Here is a 22,972-nt window from a genome sequence, read left to right on the forward strand (position 1 = left end):
TAAATAAATAGTTTTTAATAAATATATGGATATTAATAATATAATAAATCATAAATTATATTGTTTTATAAATATTATAAAAAATATAGATATTAACATTAATTGATTTATTTTATTAAAAATAAATAATAATAATTCAAAATTAATAATTTCTAATACTATTTGTATGATTTTATGCATTTATAAATATTATAAAAATATGGATATTAACATCATAATTAATTTTTTGTTAAAAAATAATAACTATAATTCTATTCTATTTTAAATGAATGTAAAAACAAATAAAATTTAATTTTTTAAGTTATAAATGAACCAAAATTTTCATTATATGCTCAATTAGGAAGATGACATTTTGAATTATTTTATTTAATATCTAATTATTTAATCAATTTTGTAAAACTTAAATTATTCTAAGAATTACAAGATTTATTAAATAATTTAAAACATTAATTATGTCTATTGTTTTTTATAATCATTATATATATATTTTTTAGTTTTAAATTATTTTAAAAAAATTATTAAACTTATTAATAAATTCAATAAAATTGAAATTCATTTTCTCAAGTGAAAAAAGATGGGAACAATTCTCTAGTTTACTTTGTTTTAAAAAATTATTCCTAAAAAACAACAACTAAATAATGGAATAATTTTTTAAAAGCAAATTTGTTTTTAAATTATACACCAATAGGTTTTTATTATTGAGCAAAAACAAATTCTTGAGATTTTTTTTAATTGAAAATAAAAAATTATTTTAAAGCATATGGATATTATTCACAAATTTATTTATTTATTTTTAATTTTTACTTACCAGAAAACAAATTATCACCTCAGGACATCCCTATATGTATCTAGATATAAGAATTAGAGTTACCAAATCTATTATTATTTAAGAAAGGAAATAGCAGTGAAAACAAAATATTCATTTTTATTCCTCTGTGAAAATTGGAATTCATCCTAAAACCACGAAATAATATAATTTTTGAAGAACTACCATATAATTAATTTGTTTAAATTCACTGATGAAATAATATAATTTTTGGGTCCGTAGTTATGGTTGAGTGGAGCTAAAAGCCTAAACCCCGTTATCCCATGTCAACTCCCAGAGAAAATATCTCACAGCCAAGAACAGCCAACCACAGATTCTGCAATTATCCTTGCTTTCTCATTTTTCAAATTCTCTCTCCCTCTCTTTATCTGTCTCAGTGCCAAGGTTCAGGTAAGGATATCCTAATTTCAATAATACTGCAATGTCTTGCTCTCTCACAAGCACTTCAACAAGCATCACTCATTCAAAGGACGCCTAGTGTTTCTGATTTGTGAGGTTCACGCTTTTATGTAAATTCTTTTGTTTCTGATACTCTCTCCATGGATGTGATAATACTCTCCTCTTCAAGTAGTTGTTGTAGTAAGTTCAAGTATGGTTGTGCTGTAACTGGGACTAAACCCTCCGTTTTGAGCTGTAATGAGTCGTTAGGGGGAATCAAAATTCGGAATTTGAACGTTTTGCCATCTGGGTGTAGGGTGAATTGGAAGAAACACAGGAAAAAACAAGTGGGTGTTTGTGGGTTTGTGATTAGAAGCTCATTTGATGTGGTGGTCGTGAAAAGGAAGCCGGAAAGTACTATGTCTTCTGAGGAAGTTTATAGGGTTTTAAAGTCGATTTCAGACCCGAACCAGGCCTTTTCTTTCTTTAATTCTGTGGCGGAAATGCCCAGAGTCATTCACACCACAGAGACATGCAATTACGTGCTTGAAATGTTGAGGGCTCATAGGAGGGTGGAGGATATGGTGGCTGTGTTTAATTTGATGCAAAAGCAAATCATAAAGAGGAGTATAAACACTTACTTGACTATTTTTAAGGTTCTTTATATAAGGGGAGGGCTTCGGGAAGCCCCAGTTGCGCTTGAAAAGATGAGAAAAGTGGGGTTTGTTTTGAACGGGTATTCGTATATTGGGTTGATCCATTTGCTTCTTAAATCTGGTTTTTGTAGGGAGGCTTTGAAGGTGTATAGAAGAATGGTGTCTGAAGGGATTAAGCCCAGTCTCAAGACTTACTCTGCACTTATGGTAGCACTGGGGAAGAGAAGGGATATTGAAACTGTAATGGGTTTGTTACAAGAGATGGAAAGCTTGGGATTGAGGCCTAATATTTACACATTTACCATATGCATTAGAATATTGGGGAGGGCAGGAAAAATTGATGAGGCTTATGGGATTTTGAAAAGGATGGATGATGCAGGATGTGGTCCTGATGTTGTTACTTATACAGTTCTCATTGATGCTCTTTGTAATGCTGGGAAGCTTAATAATGCAAAGGAATTGTTTCTAAAGATGAAAGCAAGCAGCCATAAACCTGATCGAGTAACTTACATAACTTTATTGGACAAGTTTAGTGACCATGGAGACTTGGATGCCATAAAAGAATTTTGGAGTGAAATGGAAGCTGATGGTTATCTTCCTGATGTGGTTACCTTCACCATACTTATTGATGCTTTATGTAAAGTGGGGAAAGTCGATGAAGCATTTGGTACATTAGATGTCATGAAAAAGCAAGGGGTGGCACCAAATCTTCATACTTACAATACTTTGATTTGTGGGCTTTTGAGACTAAATAGATTAGATGATGCATTAGGACTTTTCAACAGTATGGAATCTCTTGGTCTTGAAACCACTGCTTACACTTACATCCTTTTCATTGACTACTATGGAAAGTCAGGAGAATTCGGCAAAGCTATCAAGACATTTGAGAAGATGAAAACTAATGGAATTGTTCCTAATATTGTTGCTTGTAATGCATCTTTATATAGTCTTGCAGAACAAGGGAGGCTTGAAGAGGCAAAAGAGTTCTTTAATGGACTTAAAAAATGTGGGCTTGCTCCAGATGCTATAACCTATAATATTATGATGAGATGCTATGGTAAGGCTGGGAGAGTTGATGATGCCATTAATTTGCTCTCGGAGATGGAGGAAAATGGGTGTGATCCTGAAGTTGTCATTATCAATTCTCTGATTGACACACTTTACAAGGCCGATCGGGTAGATGAGGCATGGAAAATGTTTCAAAGAATGAAGGAAATGAAGCTTGCCCCTACAGTTGTGACTTACAATACGTTACTAGCTGGTTTGGGAAAAGAGGGAAGAGTCCAAAAGGCCACTGCGCTATTCAGGGGTATGATTGCAGATGATTGTCCTCCAAATACAATATCTTTCAACACACTTCTAGACTGCCTTTGCAAGAATGGTGAGGTTGATTTGGCCTTGAAGATGCTATTTAGAATGACGGAAATGAATTGTTTTCCAGATGTTTTAACATACAACACCGTCATTTATGGCTTGATTAAAGAAAACAGAGTTAATTATGCATTCTGGTTATTCCATCAAATGAAGAAAGTGATTTATCCTGATTATGTAACTTTGTGCACCCTCCTTCCTGGTGTCATAAAAGATGGGCGAATTGAGGATGCTTTTAGGGTTGCCAAGGAATTTGTTCATCATGTTGGAGATCGTGCAGATGGGTCTTTTTGGGAAGATTTAATGGGAGGGATTTTGATAGAAGCTGAAATAGGCCAGTCTATATTATTTGCTGAAAGTTTGGTATGTAATGGGATTTGTGAGGATGACTCAGTATTGATACCATTAATTAAGTTTTTGTGCAAACATGGGAAAGCTGGTGATGCCTACAATGTGTTCCTGAAACTTACCAAAAGTTTTTGTATTACACCATCGCTAGAAGCATATAATTCTCTAATTGATGGGCTCCTCAAAGCCCGGCTCACTGAAATGGCTTGGGGTCTTTTTTATAAGATGAAGAATGCTGGCTGTACACCTGATGTTTTCACCTACAACCTGTTCCTTGATACCCTTGGGAAGTCTGGAAAGATCAAAGAACTTTTTGATTTGTATGAAGAGATGCTCTTTAGGGGCTGCAAACCTAACAGAATAACTCATAACATAGTCATCTTCGGTCTTGTGAAATCTAATAGCTTAGATAAGGCTATAGATTTATACTATGACCTTATGAGTGGAGATTTCTCCCCAACTCCTTGGACATATGGCCCTCTTATTGATGGCCTTTTGAAGTCAGGAAGACTGGAGGAAGCGAAGCAGTTCTTTGAGGAGATGCTGGATTATGGATGCATGCCTAACTGTCCGCTTTACAATATTCTTATGAATGGATTTGGGAAACAGGGTGATGTGGAAACTGCTTGTGAGTTGTTTAGAAGGATGGTTAAAGAGGGAATAAGACCAGATTTGAAATCCTACAGCATTATGGTGGATTGCCTTTGCATGGCGGGGAAAGTGGATGATGCTCTGCACTACTTCGAGGAACTAAAGCTTTCTGGCCTGGATCCTGATTTGGTTTGCTATAACCTTATGATCAATGGTCTTGGAAGATCACGGAGGGTGGAGGAAGCTCTTTCTCTTTTTGATGAGATGCGGAATAGAGGGATTACTCCTGATCTTTACACCTACAATGCCTTAATTCTCAATCTTGGGATTGCTGGAATGGTAGAGGAAGCGGGAAAGATGTATGAGGAACTCCAACTTAAAGGCCTTGAACCTAATGTGTTTACTTATAATGCTCTCATTCGCGGGCATAGCATGTCAGGTAACCCTGACCGTGCATATGCAGTCTACAAGAAGATGATGGTTGGGGGCTGCAGACCCAATACAGGAACATTTGCGCAACTTCCTAATCAATCTTGACATCTAAGAGATGTGGTGGTCCACTCATTTGTTGTGCTTGCTGATCTATAGGCTTGGGATGTCCTAGGTACTAATCCCTTCTTTAGCTCTTCCTCTAAAATCCTGGAAGCAATAGCTGACATTTTTCTTCAAGAAACTGTACTTTCTGACCATCTTTTCATCAGTTTAATTAATGGGGTTTTTTCTTTTTCTTCTTTTTCTTTTCAATAATTTAGTTTTGTTTACGCATGGTTCTTGCCAGGGATGATCCAGCCCCATTTTTGTTGATGATTTTGGTCATGGGGGCATACATACAAATATAATTTTGTGGCAATTGATTTTACATCTTCTAGCAGCGGATGCTTCTGCAAGTTTGGTAGTTAACATACCTGCCTCCAGCAGATTCTGCAATACTGGGCCATATATTTAAGGTGCGAGCGACGTTTTCCAAATTGTTATCCATGAGTACTGTGAATACTGTTGTAAACTATGGTTGTCTTGTTCTGTACGAAAACACATTGATTGGACTATGTAAATGACATATTTTGTCACATCCTTGCTTTGCCTGTTTGGCGTATCTTGTCATTCAATAAGACAGTTTATTTTACTGTGTATATATATATATACTGTTTTTATTCATTCTAGTCTTACATATGCAAGTATTTATCTGTATAAGCAATCAAATTGTTCGTAGATCTTGATGCATCTGTTTTGTCAAGGTCATTGTCCTAAGATTTATTTGAAAGGGTTCACTTGGAAGGAGAATAGGTTGTTCTGCGAAGAGGTCATTAGCATGGTTGTTAAAAATTTACAATACATGATAGGATACAATGATATGATATATTTTTAATGTAAATCAATACGTATTGTAATCTGTGCATGATCTTAAATGTATCTTATAATATAGATATAATACATTATATGATACACGATACATAAACCTTTAACTGTTTTTCATAATTTTTAAGAAAAATCAAATTCAAAATTTTTTTCAGCAAAGGAATTTCTTATGTTAATTGTTTAAAATTGTAAAATAAGATTAGAAATTGATCATAAAAGAGAGAAAAAAGTAAAATAATTCTACATAAAAAAACTACATTCTTATTGTCAAAGGCAATGTTGGAAGTTAAATAAATTTATTTTTATTATAAATATTGGAAGTTTTCATTTGAATAATTTTAATGTTGATGTTGAAAATAATGGTGACTGGTGAATAAATTTTTTTACTAAACACATTAATTTTTTTTATAAATTATTTTATTTTATTTTTTTGTTGGGGAAAGAATGATCAACAAACATGAAAAATTGGATCTTTGGAGATGGCACATAAAGCCATACATATTGACAACACATAAGTACATATGCTTAATTAGACTTTGGAACTAAAAATTATATCTAAAAATTCAAAAAGTTTATTTTTGTGGATTTTGTGATATACCTATGCATTAAACTTATATTTTGTTAAATTGAACTTTTCAAAACTCTAGTATTTAATGTCTTCATATGGTATGACATAATTTAACCCTTTAAATTCTACCATCTATTATGAAATTAGCTATATATTACTCTATACTTCATGTTTTCAATACATATATATACAAACATATATATGTATATATACTGTATACGTACACACACATACGCATAGACATGTATATGAATATATATTTTTTTATTTTCTTATTTTTTTCCCTATATAAAAAAACTTATAATACATGATATAGAAAAATAGAAAAATGAATATGTTTTATGAGTTAACAACTATGGTTAATCTAAAAAGTGAATGACTGATTGACTGATTGACTGATGTAAGAGTGTATCAGATGGGCTTTTCGTATCCAGTGCCAAGGCAAGATCTACCAAATAAGCCTACCGGATATCCTTAACCTTGGAAAGTTTAAGTTGAACTGAGATATCAAAACATTGTTATAAGGCCTATTTAACTTTGTATAATTTGGGGTTGAAGACATCAATGACTTCTGTTATTAGTGTATGGTTTCTGTTCAGCTGTGCACATTGCCTGCAACATGTAAGTATAGACTTGGGGATTTCCCTGTGCAAATTCAGGCTTCACTAGAATAATTCAGACCTCCTATAATCCTACTTTTTTCAATTAAGCTGGACTCTCAAGTCAGAACTCTGTCGACTACTTTGCATGTTTATCTGCTGTACAGTAGAAGGTGAGAAGGCAGTTTCTTCCCTTGCATCCTCAGGTTCTTCATTCCTTTTACTTTGTTTTATTAGTACTGTTACTTTTCCTGGGAACACATTTCAGATGAATACTTATACAGGATAATTATCGGGTTGTAGAGATATTGAGGGGCTCTATTCTTTTCTGGTTACCTTTTTTTTGTGTATGTTTTTATTTTTGTCTATTATCAGGAACTAAGTACTTTCTCGAAGGTTGTTTCCTTAATCAATGATTCTTGAGCATTAGAGCTGCTATTGATAGGTTTTGAACTGTAAGTTCTCCCCATGGGTGAGTCCTAGAAGCTCTTTCCATTGTGTAGTTGTCAAGTTGATGGCCGATATTGATGGATTGCACTTTTCAGATCTCATAGATTAAAGCATAAAGGAAAATTGTCATCCAAAATAACACCATATCTGGATATGGAGTCCAATTTGGAAATGCTGGTACTTCTGTGCTGTGGAGAAGATGTCTCTAGTTGTTTCTCCAGTTATGCTCACTGATGGTTGCAACCAATTATGGGTTTCATGTACCAGACTTGTCAAATCCAACTTCCAACTATGTACTTGCATCTTTTTCTCGGTTTTTCTATGCTGCATAAGTAGGGAGAAGAGGATTCCTAATAACTATGCTATACTTGATTTTTACATTTGAATTGTTAAAGTAATATGCAGATGCTATTCAGTATCAGTTCATGAACAAATTAGTCACAAAAACTTGTTTGCTATGAGCGATTTGCTTAGTGCTTTGAGTTTCGAGCAAGAAAACTTATTTTTAAGTTATATTTTCTAAAGTTATAATAAATTCTAAGCTTTTCCTTACCTCCCTTGAAAGTGCATGATTTTCTTTGCAATCTCCATTTCTTATTCAGTTCAAGTGCATAAGTTTAAATTTTCAATTACAGATTGCTGAATCCAGCCAGTGCCATCTTTAGATCTACTTTGTTTGTCATTGGCATTTTCTATATAGCGAGAAACGTACATTGAATCGGCGATATCAGAAAATGTTATTGATCAGTGAGTTACTGAGAGTGTTCTGTGGTATTCTTGATGAGTTATTTTGAAAGTAATCTTGAATGCTTCATTAGATGCACTAGGTTGTGGCTATTTGTTTTGCTTGTGAAAAAGCTTTTGCTATGTGTTGGCAGAGTTTTCTATGACCCAGATAGCAGTGGACTTATGTCCTGATAAGTATTATTTCTTCCATCCTTCATTGTATCTTCCTGGTATTCCCCAATTTTTTTTATCATGTCTCTTGGTTTAATTTTTGGATTCAATGTGAAATGTAAGACAAAATTCATTTTGAGGATATGGGTTCTGTTTCTGGTTGAATGGTTCTTGAAAACCCAGTGATATTTGAACAAAACTGATCTCTTTCTGTTTCTGTTTCAGTAATTGATTGTGCAGGTTGGCTCATGTTAGTCAAGTAATCACATCATGTGAGATGGGTGAGCCGGGAAATTACTTTAGGGGGCAAGATTCATAGAGTCCCTTTTTCAGTGTTAAGAAATCACCTTGTATTTAGCAAAATTTTAAAAACACTTTTTGAATTTTGAAAAATTACTTGTAATGTTTCATGAAAAATACTTGATATATGATTATTTTAAAAAACACTTTTAAAGAAAATGATTTCAATAAAAACATTGTTAAACATATTTTTAGAGTGTATTTGACAGTGATTTTAGAAAGAATTTTTAATGTTTTTAATATTTGAAATTTTTTTAAGTATTAGAAATGATATAAATATTTTCTAAAATTTGATAGCATTTCTACTCAAAATGTTTTTTCTATGTAAAAAAAAAACATTATAAATGATTTTTTAGATTTTAAAAAGTATTTCCTAAATTTTGTTAAACATTTTTTTTAAGTTAAAAACATTTTTTAAAATTATTGTGAAATGAACTCTTAGATTGTGTTTGATAATTTGAAGTGATTTTAATAAAAGTGTTTTCTTTGAGAAGTTAATTTCTCTATTTTTCATATAAGATAAAAATAAATTCTTAAAAGTTAATTGAAGTTTAAATAATAAAATTTTAATTATTTATTTCATATATAATAAAATAGAACAATAAAAAAAAAAATAAAGATTGGGATGTTAATGAGCTCTGGGAAGATGAGGTTAAGAAAAAGTATATTTTAAGAATAAAGGAAGGATAATTATAATAAATTTGATATATATACATATTTAATTTGTGCCATTAAATTCCTAATTCCACCATTTTAAAAGTAACTCTTATGTTTTTAGTCAATCTTTATTTAAATTTTTATTTTGTCTTTTCTAATAATAGTAATAATTATCATTATCATTAATTATTGTCTTAAATAAAAAAAAGAAAAAAATTTTAAAAGGAAAAACTATCGGTTTAAAATGTAAAATATTTTTGGAAAAAGAGAAAGAAATCGACAACCCATGAATCATGGGAAATAAAAATATGAAAATTACAAATATATATACAAATAAAATGAAAATATGAGAATAAAAAATAAATAAAAATAGAAGGATATTATGGTAATTTGTGATAAATGAGGAGGGCATTTTGGTCATTTAAATAAAGACCACCATGACTATAAGGGTTCATAGGAACAAGCTGCAAAGTCCTCAACAAACAGTAGCCATTTATCTCCTGCTGATTCTGCACAACCTCTCTTTCTCTCTCTATCTCTATGAGAAGACTTTCTCTCTCTAGAACCAAATCAACAACCAACCCCTCCAAGAAGAAACAAAGAAACAACACAACCCTCTCTCTCTCTCTCCCTTGGGTTTATTTTTTCTCTCTCTAAAATGGCCCAGCTGGACCAAAATTTATGTAGAATAGAGGAGAAAAACAAAAAAAAGGAAAGATGGAAAGATAGGAGAGAAGGAAAGATATGTGTCTTCAAATGTCCTCCAACCACTGCTATTCTACACCGCATCTTCCCACAAATACCCCTTCTTCTTCACTACTCTCCTCCCAATCTTTATGGGCCTTTTGGGCTTCTCACTTTCTCCATGTCTTTCAGAGACAAAAACTACATACACAGACGCGACCTTCGCTCCTTCTACTTTCTCTCTCTATAATTACATCCCCCTTTTGTTCTCTCTCCCTCTCTCTTCAATCCCAATCCTTATCCACGTATTGGGTTTGCGGTTGTTTCTTCTTTGCTTTATTTCCAAGTTTTGTTTGTGGGTTTAATGGATTCTCACCCACTCTCTCTCTCGTCTTTCTGTCCCTATATTTGATCTGGGTCTCCGTTTTCTGGGCTTAATCTGGGTTTTCTGTTATTGGGGATGCAAGTTTGAGGAAGAAGATGAAGAGGGTTCCTTTGGCTTCTCGGCAGTCTCGTGCTCTTGGCGATGAAGTTAGGGTTGGGTTCAAACATCAAAGTCTATTGCAGGATTACTTGGAATTACAAAAGGTGAGGGCTTTTATTTAGTTATTTATTTTTTTGTGGGTTTGCTTTTCTTCTCTTTTTATCGAAGATCTAGGGTTTCGAATTTCGTGTTTGTTGATTTCTTTCTTCGATTGTTTTTTTTTTTTTTTTGTTTAATGTTTCTGTGAAACCCCATTTAGCTAATCTTTCTTTGATTTGATTTTATGTCCTTAGCATGTATTGATTTTATAGTAGTTCTTTGGTTTTCTGACAAAAAAACTCAGAAAATTAACTTCTGTTTGGCTGGTGAGAAAACTTGGGAAAAAAATGAAACTAGAAAATAGAATTCCGTCTACGTTTTGAAATTCAACATTATACTTTATGTTTCTGTATTTTTCCTACTTTCTCACGACCAATAAAAAGAATATAAGGTTTTTGATATTTGATGAGGTTTTGATTAATTTGATCATCCTCCATTGGTCCTCAATTGGGTTTTATGCCAATCTTCTTATAGGAATTTGTGGCAAAGAAGAGGAAACTACTGGCAGCAAATCAGAAGAGAGAAACCCTTTTGGCTGAAGTTCGGTAATGTCTTTTTTCTGGATCTTAAATTTGAATGTAATCGGTTTATTTTCTGTATTGCTTTGTTTGGTTACTGAGAAAATTTAGAGAAGACACAAAAATGAGCTAGAAAGTTGCCTTTATTTGATATGTTAGAAAGCAAAGGAAAAGCTACTTTGAAATCGAATAGTGGTTCATGGAAAATTTACGAATTGGAGACTGTTTGTTTACTCTGAATTTCAGATTCTTGAGAGGAAGGTATAGGTATCTATCAAAAATCCAATCTCCACCACCCAAACCAGAGCCACTGCAAAATCCAGACATTCAAAGCAAAAAGCTTCCAAAGCAGAAGAACCCTCATGTCAATGGAGTTGATGTAAAGAGCAAAAAGATTGCAAAAACAAGGAATCCTAGTGCCAATGGAGCTGTTCTGAAAAGGCCACCACCTCCTGCAGGCCTGATTTTGGTAAATTGAATTTGAATTTAGAACTTTCTGTGTTTAATATGAATTTGAATTTGTTGTTTATGATGGTTTCAGCATATTCAATAGGAATGAATTTGGATATAGACTCAAAATTGTAAAAAATAAAGTCTATTTCTCTTTAAGGGCGGAGAATATCCACGATTTGGAATGAATTTGGACTTGCAACTTGGAATTTTTTTGCAACATGGTTGTTTTATATGGAGTTAAAAAATGGAACTGTATTAATCACTTGATTTGTGTTCTACCATTACAGGGTGGTGAGAGAATGGGAGAAGAAGCTGTTATGGAGCCACCGAGAGTCAGGGGGAAGCCTAAGAATTGCTTGATCAATGACAAAAAGGGGAAGAAGAAAATCTCATGGCAAGATCCAGTGGCTTTGAAGGTCTAAATTTCCCTTGGATTAGTCCTTCAATGGATGATTATGATTGAGATTTTATTTTATTTTTTCTTTGTATTTTTTTTATTCCTTTCCTTTTTCAGTGCAAACTGGAAAGGGAGTATCTGATAAATCAGTACACATGAAAATGTGGAACACCCATTAACCAAATCATAGGAATTATATCTTACATGTTAATGCTTCTGGGCTCACTATATATGCATATGTGTGTATTAATTTTCCTATGAATGTGATGAATAGAGGAAATATTGGCTTATTAGTAAGAGGGAGAAGTAGGGAACGCTTTAGAGATTGGCTTGGAAGGTGAGCTATGGCCAGAATTTGAGATTGCAAAGAAAGGAATGCCTATGAAGAAGCCAAGGGGCACTGATGGCCAAGTTGAAAGGGGATAGAATCACTGTCATCTTGCTTCATTGTAAGCGCATCTGCAACCTCTTCTTTAGGAGTATGTTTGTTGAAGTTAGAGAGAAAATGAGAGAAAATAATTCTAAGGTATTTGTACAAAGCTATATAAGAATTTAACAAAGAAATAAATTGATCCTTGCAAGATTTCAGGATTTATGTAATATTATACAACCATATAACACCTAGCTATGGAAAATATAAAAAAACTCAACAATTCAATCATGCACACTTGACTACTATCAACTTTTCATTTGTAAAATTTATAAAACTTTTATTAACTTAGTTCAATCGTGATGAATTAGGTTATAAATTATGTTAATGGCAATTGTATTATCACAATACGATATCATGGGTTTTTGAAATTTAATCTTAAGATCTACAAGTATAATCTTTATTCAAAGTTCATAAATACCTTTGAAATTTAATCTTTAGCTCTCATTACCAGATATCTCAATTTTTTTATACATATTTCAAAACCATTATTTTTTCAATGTAAAAGGTATTACTATTTTTTTTTTAATTTTAAAAACATAAAATAGGAATTTTTTTATCTAAAAGTAAGGATCAAAACTCTTACAACGCTATCTACATGGTTTGGATACACTTTTGAAACTTTTATATAAAAACAATTTTTTCTTAAATCTTTAAAAATCACTTTCATAAATAAAATTTGAGGAAATAAAAAAGTTGAGGTCACAAGTAAGTTTCTACTCTTTTTTTAATTTTAATTTTTTTTATTTTAAAAATAAAAAATAAGAGGTGTATTCAAATGGGTACTAAGGTCTCTTTAGTACCTGATTTTAAAAATAGTTTTTTATTTTCAAATAAAAAACTAGAAAAACACGTTTCATAACAAAAACTGTTTTCAGGAAACATCTTTTAATTGTTTTCTAAAAGTTATCTTAAAAAATAATTATACAAATATGTAGAATGATTAAAAATAAAATGTTAGATATAAAATTATTTTTAAAAATATTTAAAAACAAGTTAAAAATATTTTAAGTTTTCAAATAGACTTTTGTTTTACAAAATATTAGAAACAATTTTTTAAAATTGTTTTTTAAAACTATTTTTTAAAAAAATTATCAAACAACTCCTAAACTTTTCAATTTTTTTTTTTAATTTTATTGCGCCTTTCATGTTTTACTAAATCCTTTACTAATTTTTTTATTAGTCGCCTTCATTAAATTAAGGTTTGATGAAACGCATTGATCGATTGTGTTTGGGACTTAGATTCATCAATTTTGAATAAAGATCAATTGATCAATCTTTAGCTTTTTCCTCGTACCTCTCACACTCATTAAAGGGTTTGATAAAATTTAATATTTATTGTTTAATAAATGATTTTCAGTTAAATTATTGACTTCAAAGTTATTATTTATTTTTATATTAAATATTAATCCTATTTAATAAATTTAAATTTATTTTAAATCATCATAATGACAGATTTACCTTATTAATTTTAATGAATATTTATATTTTCATTAATTTTAAGTAATAAATTTATTTGTTCAACATTAATATTTAAAGTATTATTAATACCTAAGATAACTAAACAAATATTTACCATAAAAAATGAGTTGCCAATCAAGAGTTATAGTTGTAAAATATAGGTAAATGTGATAAAAGATATTTAAAAATAAGTTACCATTAACATATTTATGTTAATCAATTTAATGACTTAAATTACATCATTAAGTTGATTTACCAAAGACAAACTTACGCACTCTTTCCCTAAAAAAAAAAAAAAAAAAATTCTTGAGAGGAAAATTATTTGATAATAATTGTAAATCTATTCTCTCTCTCTCTCTAAAATTGATCAAAAAATTATATATTTTAAAATTATTTAATGAAGAAAATAAGTAAATCGAGTTTAAAGAAACATATAAAAATAATTTATTGAGTTCAAACCTATTTTTTATTTTTATTTTTTATTTTTCTCCATTTTTCTTTATACTTTTCCTCTTTCCCTCACATTTTCCTTCTAATTTTTATGATAACCAAACATAACCATGAATTTTAAATGTTCCCTTTCCGCTTCTGCAACTTGCAAAAGGTTTACACTCCAAGTTGAGTTTCAAAACAAACCCTTGAGTAGATAATCCTGAGTGAGCTAATAGAATGGAAAGAGTTGATTTGAGAGTAATGTTCAGTCAAATATGGAAAAATTGTTACTTTGAGCCTATCACTAGAAGAGAATACTAATAAATTTCTTGCATCTTTTTACCTACCTAATGGTCCAAAGGAGAGATACCTGAGGAAGCAGTTATAATTTACAATCCAGTGCTCTTGCCCCTACTTGAATAATCCAGTAAGCTGATGTTGTTTACCCCATTCTACAGAGCAGTTTTCATTGTTGCCATCCTGCTTCCATTTTAATTTCATCATCTACTTCTGTTTCCTTGTTTTTGTCTGCATTGGCCGTTGAATCATTCATTTTCTTCTTGGTTGTTGTTTCTCCATCATTTTCAACATTATCTGGTAAGATGGATATGGTGATGAGAGCTCCACCATTTTTCCTTAGCAGGGTCATGTGCTTCTTTCCATTCTGATGTTCTTTCATTAAGTCTTCACTGGTGGTTCCAATCTTACAGGTTTCACACCAGAATTTTAGATTTGTCTGCTTTTTGTTCACTAGCAACTTGTCTTGTTCTTCGGTCATATCCTCTTGGGCTTCTATTTCCTCATTCCCTTCAGCATTGCTTGGTGAAGCAGCCTCCTCTGTGGCTGTTGTTTCTCCAACTTCTTGGGCATCATCAGGCAAGGAGGATATGGCCATGAGAGTTCCAGAATTTTTCTTGAGTTTCGCCACGTGCTTCTTTCCATTTTGATGCTTTTTCATCAAGTCTTCACTAGTGGTTCCAATCTTACAGGTTTGGCACCAGAATTTTAGATTTGTCTGCCTTATGTTCGGTAGCAACTTGTCTCCTTTGCACATATCCTCTTGGGCTTCTATTTCCTCTGTCCTTTCAGCATTACTTGGTGAAGCATCTTCCCCTGTGGCTGTTGTTTTTCCAATGTCTTGGGCATCATCAGGCGAGGATATGGCCCTGAGAGTTCCAGATTTTTTCCTGAGTTTTGCCATGTGCTTCTTTCCATTCCAATGCATTTCCATCAACGCCTGGTTGTTGGTGCTAATCTCACAAATTGGGCACCAAAATTTTTTATCCTTCTGCTTTTCTCTCACCTGTGATTTGCCCTCATCTCCATCGGGAAATGGATCAGGTCTGCAAATCTTTTGGCTCATTTCTTCACTTTTTTTAAGTGATGCCTCCTTGGCCTCATGCTTCTTTCCCCGGAAGTGATCTTGCAAACCTCGTTCACAAGTAGCACTCACTTGACAGAGTGGGCAGGTCCATTTATTTTCTGTTTTCTTCTTTTTGCTAGATGAAGATGCCTGATCACCACCGGCTACTTCTGCCTTCCTCTTTATCCCAACAGGCATGGCCTGCATTGAAATAATAATAACATGTCAACCCCACTTAAATTCCCAAAGCCACTTCTTGCTCAAAACTAGAGTAGAAAGCATAGGTATTGGGTCTTAAAAGAAGGAAAATGCAGCAAGCAAAGATTAGCCTATCACACTCCCATTCTCATGCATAAATTAGCTACAGAATTGTTACACACATCTCAGTGTACAAAATGTATTTACCATGTGAATAATTTTTGTATGCTCGAGTGTAGTCTGTAACATGGATAAAGACTACATCTTTGGATAGTCCTGCTTATTAAGATTAATGACAAAAACAACTACAATAAAAAAATAAGGAAAAATCCAACATGCTAATGATTTGTAGGAACAGTCACTAATAGACAACAATCAATATTTTTCTTCTCCCCCAAATTGAATTCCTTCTATCTAGTTCTTTCTCCTTATTGCATGAAAATCTACAAGAATATTCACTTTAATATAATGTAGCTCTGTTAAAAAAAAAAATGAATAATCCTCAGGATGGATTTATAGCAGTTGAAGCATCATCTAGGAAAGAAGATGCCTGCTGCATAGTTGGGCCCCTAATGCCAGCTTGAAGGCCTAGCTTTTCCCTGTTAGCAACATACTCATATGAGAGCACACTCAGTTACCAAATGTAAATCTCATTGACCAATGTGACAAAAGACAAACACATATACATAATTGATCACTTCAGAGGTTTTTTAAATATCGACTTCCCATGGGAATTTACTGCAGCATCATTTACCTTTTTTCTACAAATATGACGTTGAATACTTAATAATTGTAGAACATATTAGACACTTCACTAATTCAAACAACCTCAGCCTCAGGAATAATTTAAAAGAAACCATGGGTATAACAGTTTTTTGGTACATGAGTCTTTAAGTATTGTAAAAAAATTGATAATCATTTACAATACTCCTAAGAGGTAAGTGATCTTTGTAGCACATACTTATTGATAACAAAGCTAGATCAACATTTAGGGACTCATGAGCAATATTTCAGTTACCTGGGAAATGTGTGTAGTACTTGTATTAAACATGACTGAGTGCATGAGTAATGAATGCATCCAACACCCCTGCTTTCATAGGTGAGTGATAGGAGTGTCCAACAAAGAAAAAGAGCGACATATTCATAACTCAAAATTCTGTATGTTACTTTATTGAGACCATTCTTTGAGTATTACCACTTATTCATTTTCATAATAAAGGATACTATTATAGAGGCTGACAAATGTGTCTGCATGACAGACCTAAAGAGTGCCAAGGTGATTGTTAGATGTGTGTGTAACATAACAAGTTAATAGTCTACATACCCCATGAATTTGCTAAGTCATTCACTAATTAGACATTTCTAAGTAATGTTGGAGAGAAAATGATATGAAACTAATAAAAAGTTTTACAACAAACTAGAAAATCAAGGAAAGGATTCATTTGCAAATCAAATATGAAGTGCCAAATCGTACAGAGTTTTAACCAATAAGTCATGAGTATCCTACCAAAAGAAATGAGGCTTAGAGAATTCACCTATTGAAACCTAAAAAGAATCATGATTGATAGCATCCTATTCTTGTCAATGGCGACAGAGCTAATAATCACAACTTCATTATAAAAATTACATGCACAAGCAAATCCACACACACATGAGGTGAGCTTTACATGTAGATAGATGCCATGTATGCCAAGTTTCAAAAGGGCCAGCAATATAATGCTGGCTTATGCAGCCTTTACCAGTACCTACAGCTCCCTGGATAGAGGTTAGTGTGGACTTTATATTGGGGTTCCCTCGAACAGAAAAAGGTATATATTTGGTATTTGTTGTGATTGATAGTTTTCTAAAATGGCACATTTTATAGGTGTAAAAAGGCCCTCGATGCAACCTATGTTGCAAATCTTTTCTTTTGGGAAGTGGCTTGTGTTAGGGCATTATGTTTTCAATTTATTTGTTGGCAATTTTATCCTTTTTCATTCCAACATAGGAACCTTTTCAGATAGTGGCTTACTCTCCATTGAAGACTCAAGGTTGCCATTTATTCAATTGAATTGTCATAGGTAAGTTTAAAAAGGTTTGTCTACATGGCAAGTTAGGTTTGAAAAGGGGTTGGATTGGGTTAGGTTCTTAAATTTGAGCTAAAACTTGTTAAAAAATTAATTTGGCTTAATGGGAATGCTCAAGCATTGGCCAAAATGCTAGTGCTAAAGCCACCGCTCAAGCACTTAAATAATTGAACAGTGTTTAAGTTTGCTCGAGCGCTCGTTTTGATTCTGCCATATTCTGCAGTTCTCTTTTTTTGGAAAATAACGATTTACTTTTTATGGAAAAATCCATTTCCAATCCTCTAGGTCTCCGAACCTATATATACCCTTCCTAAACTCGTTTTAGGGTTGGATGCTTTTGTGAGAAAAACCTACATTGCTTGATCATTCTAAAGAAACTCTCAATAATTTGTATATTCGAATTCTGGGTTATTGAAGGAATTGCATCCCCTCAGAGGTTGAGACAAATCCATTGGAGCATTTGAGGTGTTGGGTTGCAGATGTGGATCATGATATGAGTACTGGAGAGTAAGTAGTTAGGTAGATTTGTGTATCTTGATTTCAAATAATTGCTGTTTGATCTAAGGTTTTGGATCTTATGGTTTTTTTATCTTCACAGTCAGTGTGGAGGTTTTCGATGTAAAAATCATTGTCTCTAGTGTGTAATTGATTTTTTCATTGATCTCTTTAATCTATTAGGGTTCAATTTAGTTAAAAAGGTTTAAATCCCTTTCACAAGTTTAAATTGGATTAAAATTTTCAACCCTTATTTTAAAATCTTTAAAAGATAACCCATTCACCTCCCTCTAGGCCTTACCTTGTTGGACATTAGGTTTTTCAATTGGTATTAGAGTAGACCTTTAAATAAAAATATGATTTTTTTCTCGATCTTACTAATCCAGTATGGAACAATGGCAACCAAAGGTGGGTGCTTCCATTAATAATCCACCATATTTTGATGGGAGTAACTATCCCCGTTGGAAGGCTTGAATGAATTTTTTTCTAAAAATGTAAGGTGAAAGAATTAGGAATTTGGTGGACTTTGGATGGGGACCCTCACTGAAATTAGATGTTTCTAGAAGATCTATTGGGGAACTCAAACCTAAGCAAGAGTGGGATAAATTGGATAATGAAGGTAGTGAGGCTAATGCTTAGGCCTTGTATAACATATTTCATAGGGTGAGTCTTAACGAGGTTTGTAGGGTAGCCACCTACAAGCATGCTAAAAGGCCTGGGACATCCTCGCAGTAAACTCATGAAGGCATTTCAGCTGTGAAGTTGTCTAAAATCCAAATGCCCACATCTAGATTTGAGAGCATACGAATGCAAGAGGATTAAACCTTCTCTACATTCTACTATGAGCTTAGTGATATGGTAAATTCATCCTTAACCTAGGAGAAAGGATCACTGAGTCTAAGATCGTTAGAAAAATTTTAAGATCGCTTTCTAAGAGGTTTAGACTTAAGGTTAATGCAATAGAGGAAAGTAGGGACGTCGACTCTATGAGAGTTGATGAACTTGTTGGTTGTCTTCAAACTTATGAGATGACCTTTACAAACTCTCAGAAGCCTAAAGAATCATCTTTCAAGGCTTCTAAGAATGAGGAAAAAGAATCTTAAAAGTTCTGAAAAAGTAGGATGAGAAGAACTTGACCATATGGCAAAATGTGTAAAAGAAGCTTTGAAATTTCATAGAAGGACTAATAGGAAACAAGAATCAGGAAAAGGAAAACATTTTGAAAAGTTTGTAAAAGAAAAAGGCAAGGGATTCTCCAAAGGGAAAAATGTTGAATAGTTTAATTGTGGTGGTTTGGGACATGCTTCTTTTGATTGTCCTGGTTCCAAGGATATTACAAAATCTATACAGGCTACTTGGAGTGACATAGACTCCAACGAGAGTGATTCCATAGCTTTGGAGGACACTAGGTATGATCAAACTGATTATGTTACCTCTGTTGCATCTGTTGATTTTGTGCATGATTCGGATAGTGAATGTGAATTTAATGATCAATAGAATGTTGAATTTCTTTAACATATTGCTTGAGTATCAATGCTTGATTAAAAAGTTCTTGAAAGCCAATTTTGGAGTTGATTCACAAAAATCTAAGATTGATATGCTATGTGAAGAGAAAATAAATCATGTTGAAAAAATTTGGTTTCTTAAGACTAAGTATCAATCTCTCCTTGAGAGAAACGATGCTCTAACTCGAGAAATTGAATCCCAAAGAACCTTTCTTTCTTCCAATTATGAAGTTTTTCATCCTAGGACTGAAGAATTAAAAGATATTTTTGATAAATGCAAGTCCCATGGAGATAAGAGAGGCTTACGTTACATTAACAAAACTGATACTCCCACTAGTGGAGACAATCTTTGTTAAAGGTAGGGAAGAGACTCCTAACCATGTAGCCTCATCTAGCATTTCTCCCCTATGCACTTATTGTAAGAAGTATAGACACACTCAAAGTGGATATCATAGTAGATTCTTTGAAAGGTATGAGTCTCAATTGAATAGACTAAGGGATGAGTTTGATTTCCTAAAAAATAAAATTCTACATATTAAGAAAAGAAAGAAGAAAAGTTCCTCTAGTTGACCATCTAAAGTGAAACAAGTGTGGTTGAGGAAGGATAGGCCTAAGTACATTGTTGTCTTTACGACCCTTAGAGCTAAAGCCCCTAGTGAGTGGTGTTTTAATAGCAGGTGTTCTAGGCATATGACGGGTGATAAGTCATTCTTCACCTCCTTTGAAGATTTCAATGGAGGTAATGTCACCTTTGGTGATAGTAGTGATACCCATGCGAATTCTGGGTTGTTGAAGAGACCTGCATCCCTTTAGAGGCAAAGGCAAATTCACTTGAGCAATCCATGTGCTGCATCATGAACATGGATTATGATACAAATGTTGGAGAACATGTCTTTGATCTTGTATGGTAAATTTTAGATTTGAGGTCCTAGATCTCGTAGTTTTCTATTTCGATGTAAAAAAGTCTCCTTTGTATTGGTTGGGTTTTGATCATTCCTAATTTCTTATAGGGATTGATTAAATCATTCTCAAAGAATTAATTGGATAAAAAATTTCCAACCCTTATATTAAAATCTTTGAAATACAGTTACCCTACTAGACAATCTATTTTTCACTTAGGATTATATAAAGAGGATCCAATTGATGGGTGAACACTTTTAGTTGAAATATTGATAACAAGGATTATTTCATGATAAGGAAGGAACAACCCTAGGGATTCCCCACGATCATGCCATGGTAAGGAAGGAGCCTAAGATCCACCTTCTCAACTGTTTATTACAAGTAGTTAAGAAGTTTTTAACTAATTCTTGTTTTTTCTAAGAAAGAATTTTCCACTACAACCGTTTTTCATTCTTTGAATCTGCACTTCACCTGCATTCCAAGATCACTTCATGAGATTCGACACCTAATTCATTGGGTTTTTTAAAGGCTGTCACTAGGGAATGATTTGCCAAATTTGCATAAATTTAGAGAAGGGCAAAGAAAAGAAGTTGTGGATATATTTAAAACTACCAAACAAACAACCTTGAAATTGAAAAATCACTCAATCTGAGTGGGAAAATCGATTCAATCACTAAATATACAATAAATCCAATTCCACCACACCAAATTAGATGCAACAAAATAATCCAGATAGGATAAGTAACATTTGCACAAATAGCAGAAAATAAATAGACTTGAAATCGAGTAATTACCATTGGTGGCACACCGTCATTCGGCAGCGGTTTAGTAACTGTCGAGTTTCCATGGACGCCACCTTCTAATCCACTCATGAAAGCCAAAATCTCAGAGTCCTTGAATCCTGGAAGCAGCACATGATGAAGCACCCGAGTCATCACCTTCAATCCCTCCTCAAAACCCCATCGCTGAAGCAAAGTCGTGATCGGTTGTTCGAACAACAAGGAAAATCCAGCACCGCCTCTTATAATTGCCAACTCTCTCTCGATCATCAACTCCCTCCTCAATTCAGCCTCAATATCATGGCGCATGGTCGCTTGCGCCGCAAGAAGCTCCTTCCTGACCCTACGTTCCGATCCCATGTCTTCCGTGGCGCTCCACAAGTTACCTGAAAAGAAAAAAGAACACCGAGAAAAGATTAATACAGTAACGAGAATCAAGCGAAGAATGGAGAAGGAGGGTGTAATTTTGAAGGGGAATGGTACCAATGAAGGATTGAGTAGTGTAGTGCGGAGCGGATGGAGATGGAGGGACGTAGGATGAGGCTCCTTTGTCGCCTGCTCTGAACTGGAACTGCATGATGATCTGATAGCGAATGGAGGAAAGCTAGGGTTTTTATTTTGGTCCTTAGATTTGGAAATTGCAAAGACTTTCCAAACTGGAGGGGAGTAGTGTTGGTGTGGGAGATGAAATAGGAAATTCCAGAGACTTTTCAAATTGGAGTGGACTGGTAGTGTACGACTGTACAACTGCACAACACAGGCGTTGTGTTCTAATTTTAAACGCCTTTCATCTAACGGCCCTTCCACTGTCCGCGCCTATTCCTGTTTTAGGAAGATTCTATATAATCAAAAATTGAAAAAGAAAATTATTAAAAAATAAAAACAAGGTATATATTTTATTTGTTTTCGGCTTGTATATATGATAATAAAAAATTTTAAAAAAAACAAAGAAGCCTTTTTTTTTATATTAAAAATAGAAAAAAAATATTTGCAATAATATATTTTAGTTGTTCTAGTTTGTTTTAGGGTTATTTTAAAGAATAATGACACAAATATAAAAAATATTTGAAAATAAAGTAATACATATAAAATTTATTCTTTAAAAAATATTTAGAAACGTAGAAAATAAGGTGAAAACATTCTTAATTGCCAAACAGACTTTTGGTTTTAAAAACATCAAAAAATGATTTTAAAAATTACTTTTGATAACTATTCTCAAAAACTATTTCTGAAAATAGATTTTGAAAACAATTCCGTACAATAATTTTTAATATATTGAATGTGTAACGACTTGCACCAAATTGTGTAGATATTATCTGTTTTGAGCCCAAAGAAACTCTCATGGTTTTAAAACATGTCTATATCATTAAGAGAAATATATATTTATATAGCGTTAGAAACTTTCTCTCATATCTGATGTGAGATATCATAATCACCCCCTATGTAAACACTACCTCTTTGTTGTGTCTTATGAGATTGAAGGACCAAACAAATAGACACCCCTCACGGAGCTAAACAAACTCTTACATTGGGGTCAGAGATCAACTTTAATACCATTTGTAACGACTCACACCCAACCATGTAGATATTGTCCATTCTAAACTCAAAGGGGCTCTCATGACTTTAAAATGCATTTGCAAGGTTAAAAGGAGCTTATACATATATAGCTTTAATAACTTTCTCTTATATCTAATGTGAGATATCATAAAGA

The 22,972-nt window shown here is 33.0% G+C and overlaps 3 protein-coding genes across 3 annotated transcripts; 2 read left to right on the top strand and 1 right to left on the bottom strand.

The window, feature by feature from the left end:
* The first annotated feature begins 1,090 nt into the window (after positions 1-1,090).
* Positions 1,091-5,325, top strand: LOC117913558 (pentatricopeptide repeat-containing protein At4g31850, chloroplastic). The gene is made up of 2 exons (XM_034828556.1): positions 1,091-4,774; positions 4,949-5,325. Exon 1 carries the CDS (start codon positions 1,366-1,368, stop codon positions 4,705-4,707), a length of 3,342 nt encoding a protein of 1,113 aa, XP_034684447.1. The 5' UTR covers positions 1,091-1,365; the 3' UTR covers positions 4,708-4,774; positions 4,949-5,325.
* Positions 5,326-9,476: 4,151 nt separating this feature from the next.
* On the top strand, positions 9,477-11,868 carry LOC117911984. Its single transcript, XM_034826384.1, has 4 exons — positions 9,477-10,269; positions 10,739-10,809; positions 11,029-11,251; positions 11,523-11,868. The coding sequence occupies exons 1-4, from the start codon at positions 10,162-10,164 to the stop codon at positions 11,655-11,657; spliced, it is 537 nt and encodes a 178-aa protein (XP_034682275.1). The 5' UTR covers positions 9,477-10,161; the 3' UTR covers positions 11,658-11,868.
* A 2,312-nt stretch (positions 11,869-14,180) lies between these two features.
* On the bottom strand, positions 14,181-22,033 carry LOC117912463 (UBP1-associated proteins 1C-like). Its single transcript, XM_034827044.1, has 3 exons — positions 21,745-22,033; positions 21,277-21,647; positions 14,181-15,519 (listed from the first exon to the last, which is right to left on the bottom strand). The coding sequence occupies exons 1-3, from the start codon at positions 21,836-21,838 to the stop codon at positions 14,422-14,424; spliced, it is 1,563 nt and encodes a 520-aa protein (XP_034682935.1). The 5' UTR covers positions 21,839-22,033; the 3' UTR covers positions 14,181-14,421.
* Positions 22,034-22,972: the final 939 nt, after the last annotated feature.

Source organism: Vitis riparia, chromosome 4 (genome assembly GCF_004353265.1).
Source record: "Vitis riparia cultivar Riparia Gloire de Montpellier isolate 1030 chromosome 4, EGFV_Vit.rip_1.0, whole genome shotgun sequence".
In the NCBI taxonomy this organism is placed as follows: domain Eukaryota; kingdom Viridiplantae; phylum Streptophyta; class Magnoliopsida; order Vitales; family Vitaceae; genus Vitis; species Vitis riparia.

Excerpts from the sequence above, each read along its gene's own strand:
- LOC117913558 (XM_034828556.1), top strand. The coding sequence starts at position 1,366 with ATGGATGTGATAATACTCTCCTCTTCAAGTAGTTGTTGTAGTAAGTTC.
- LOC117911984 (XM_034826384.1), top strand. The coding sequence starts at position 10,162 with ATGAAGAGGGTTCCTTTGGCTTCTCGGCAGTCTCGTGCTCTTGGCGAT. Across the intron at positions 10,270-10,738 it reads ATTACTTGGAATTACAAAAG|GAATTTGTGGCAAAGAAGAG; the intron begins GTGAGGGCTTTT and ends ATCTTCTTATAG. Across the intron at positions 11,252-11,522 it reads CTCCTGCAGGCCTGATTTTG|GGTGGTGAGAGAATGGGAGA; the intron begins GTAAATTGAATT and ends CTACCATTACAG.
- LOC117912463 (XM_034827044.1), bottom strand. The coding sequence starts at position 21,838 with ATGCAGTTCCAGTTCAGAGCAGGCGACAAAGGAGCCTCATCCTACGTC. Across the intron at positions 21,648-21,744 it reads CACTACTCAATCCTTCATTG|GTAACTTGTGGAGCGCCACG; the intron begins GTACCATTCCCC and ends TTTTCTTTTCAG. Across the intron at positions 15,520-21,276 it reads ATGACGGTGTGCCACCAATG|GCCATGCCTGTTGGGATAAA; the intron begins GTAATTACTCGA and ends ATTTCAATGCAG.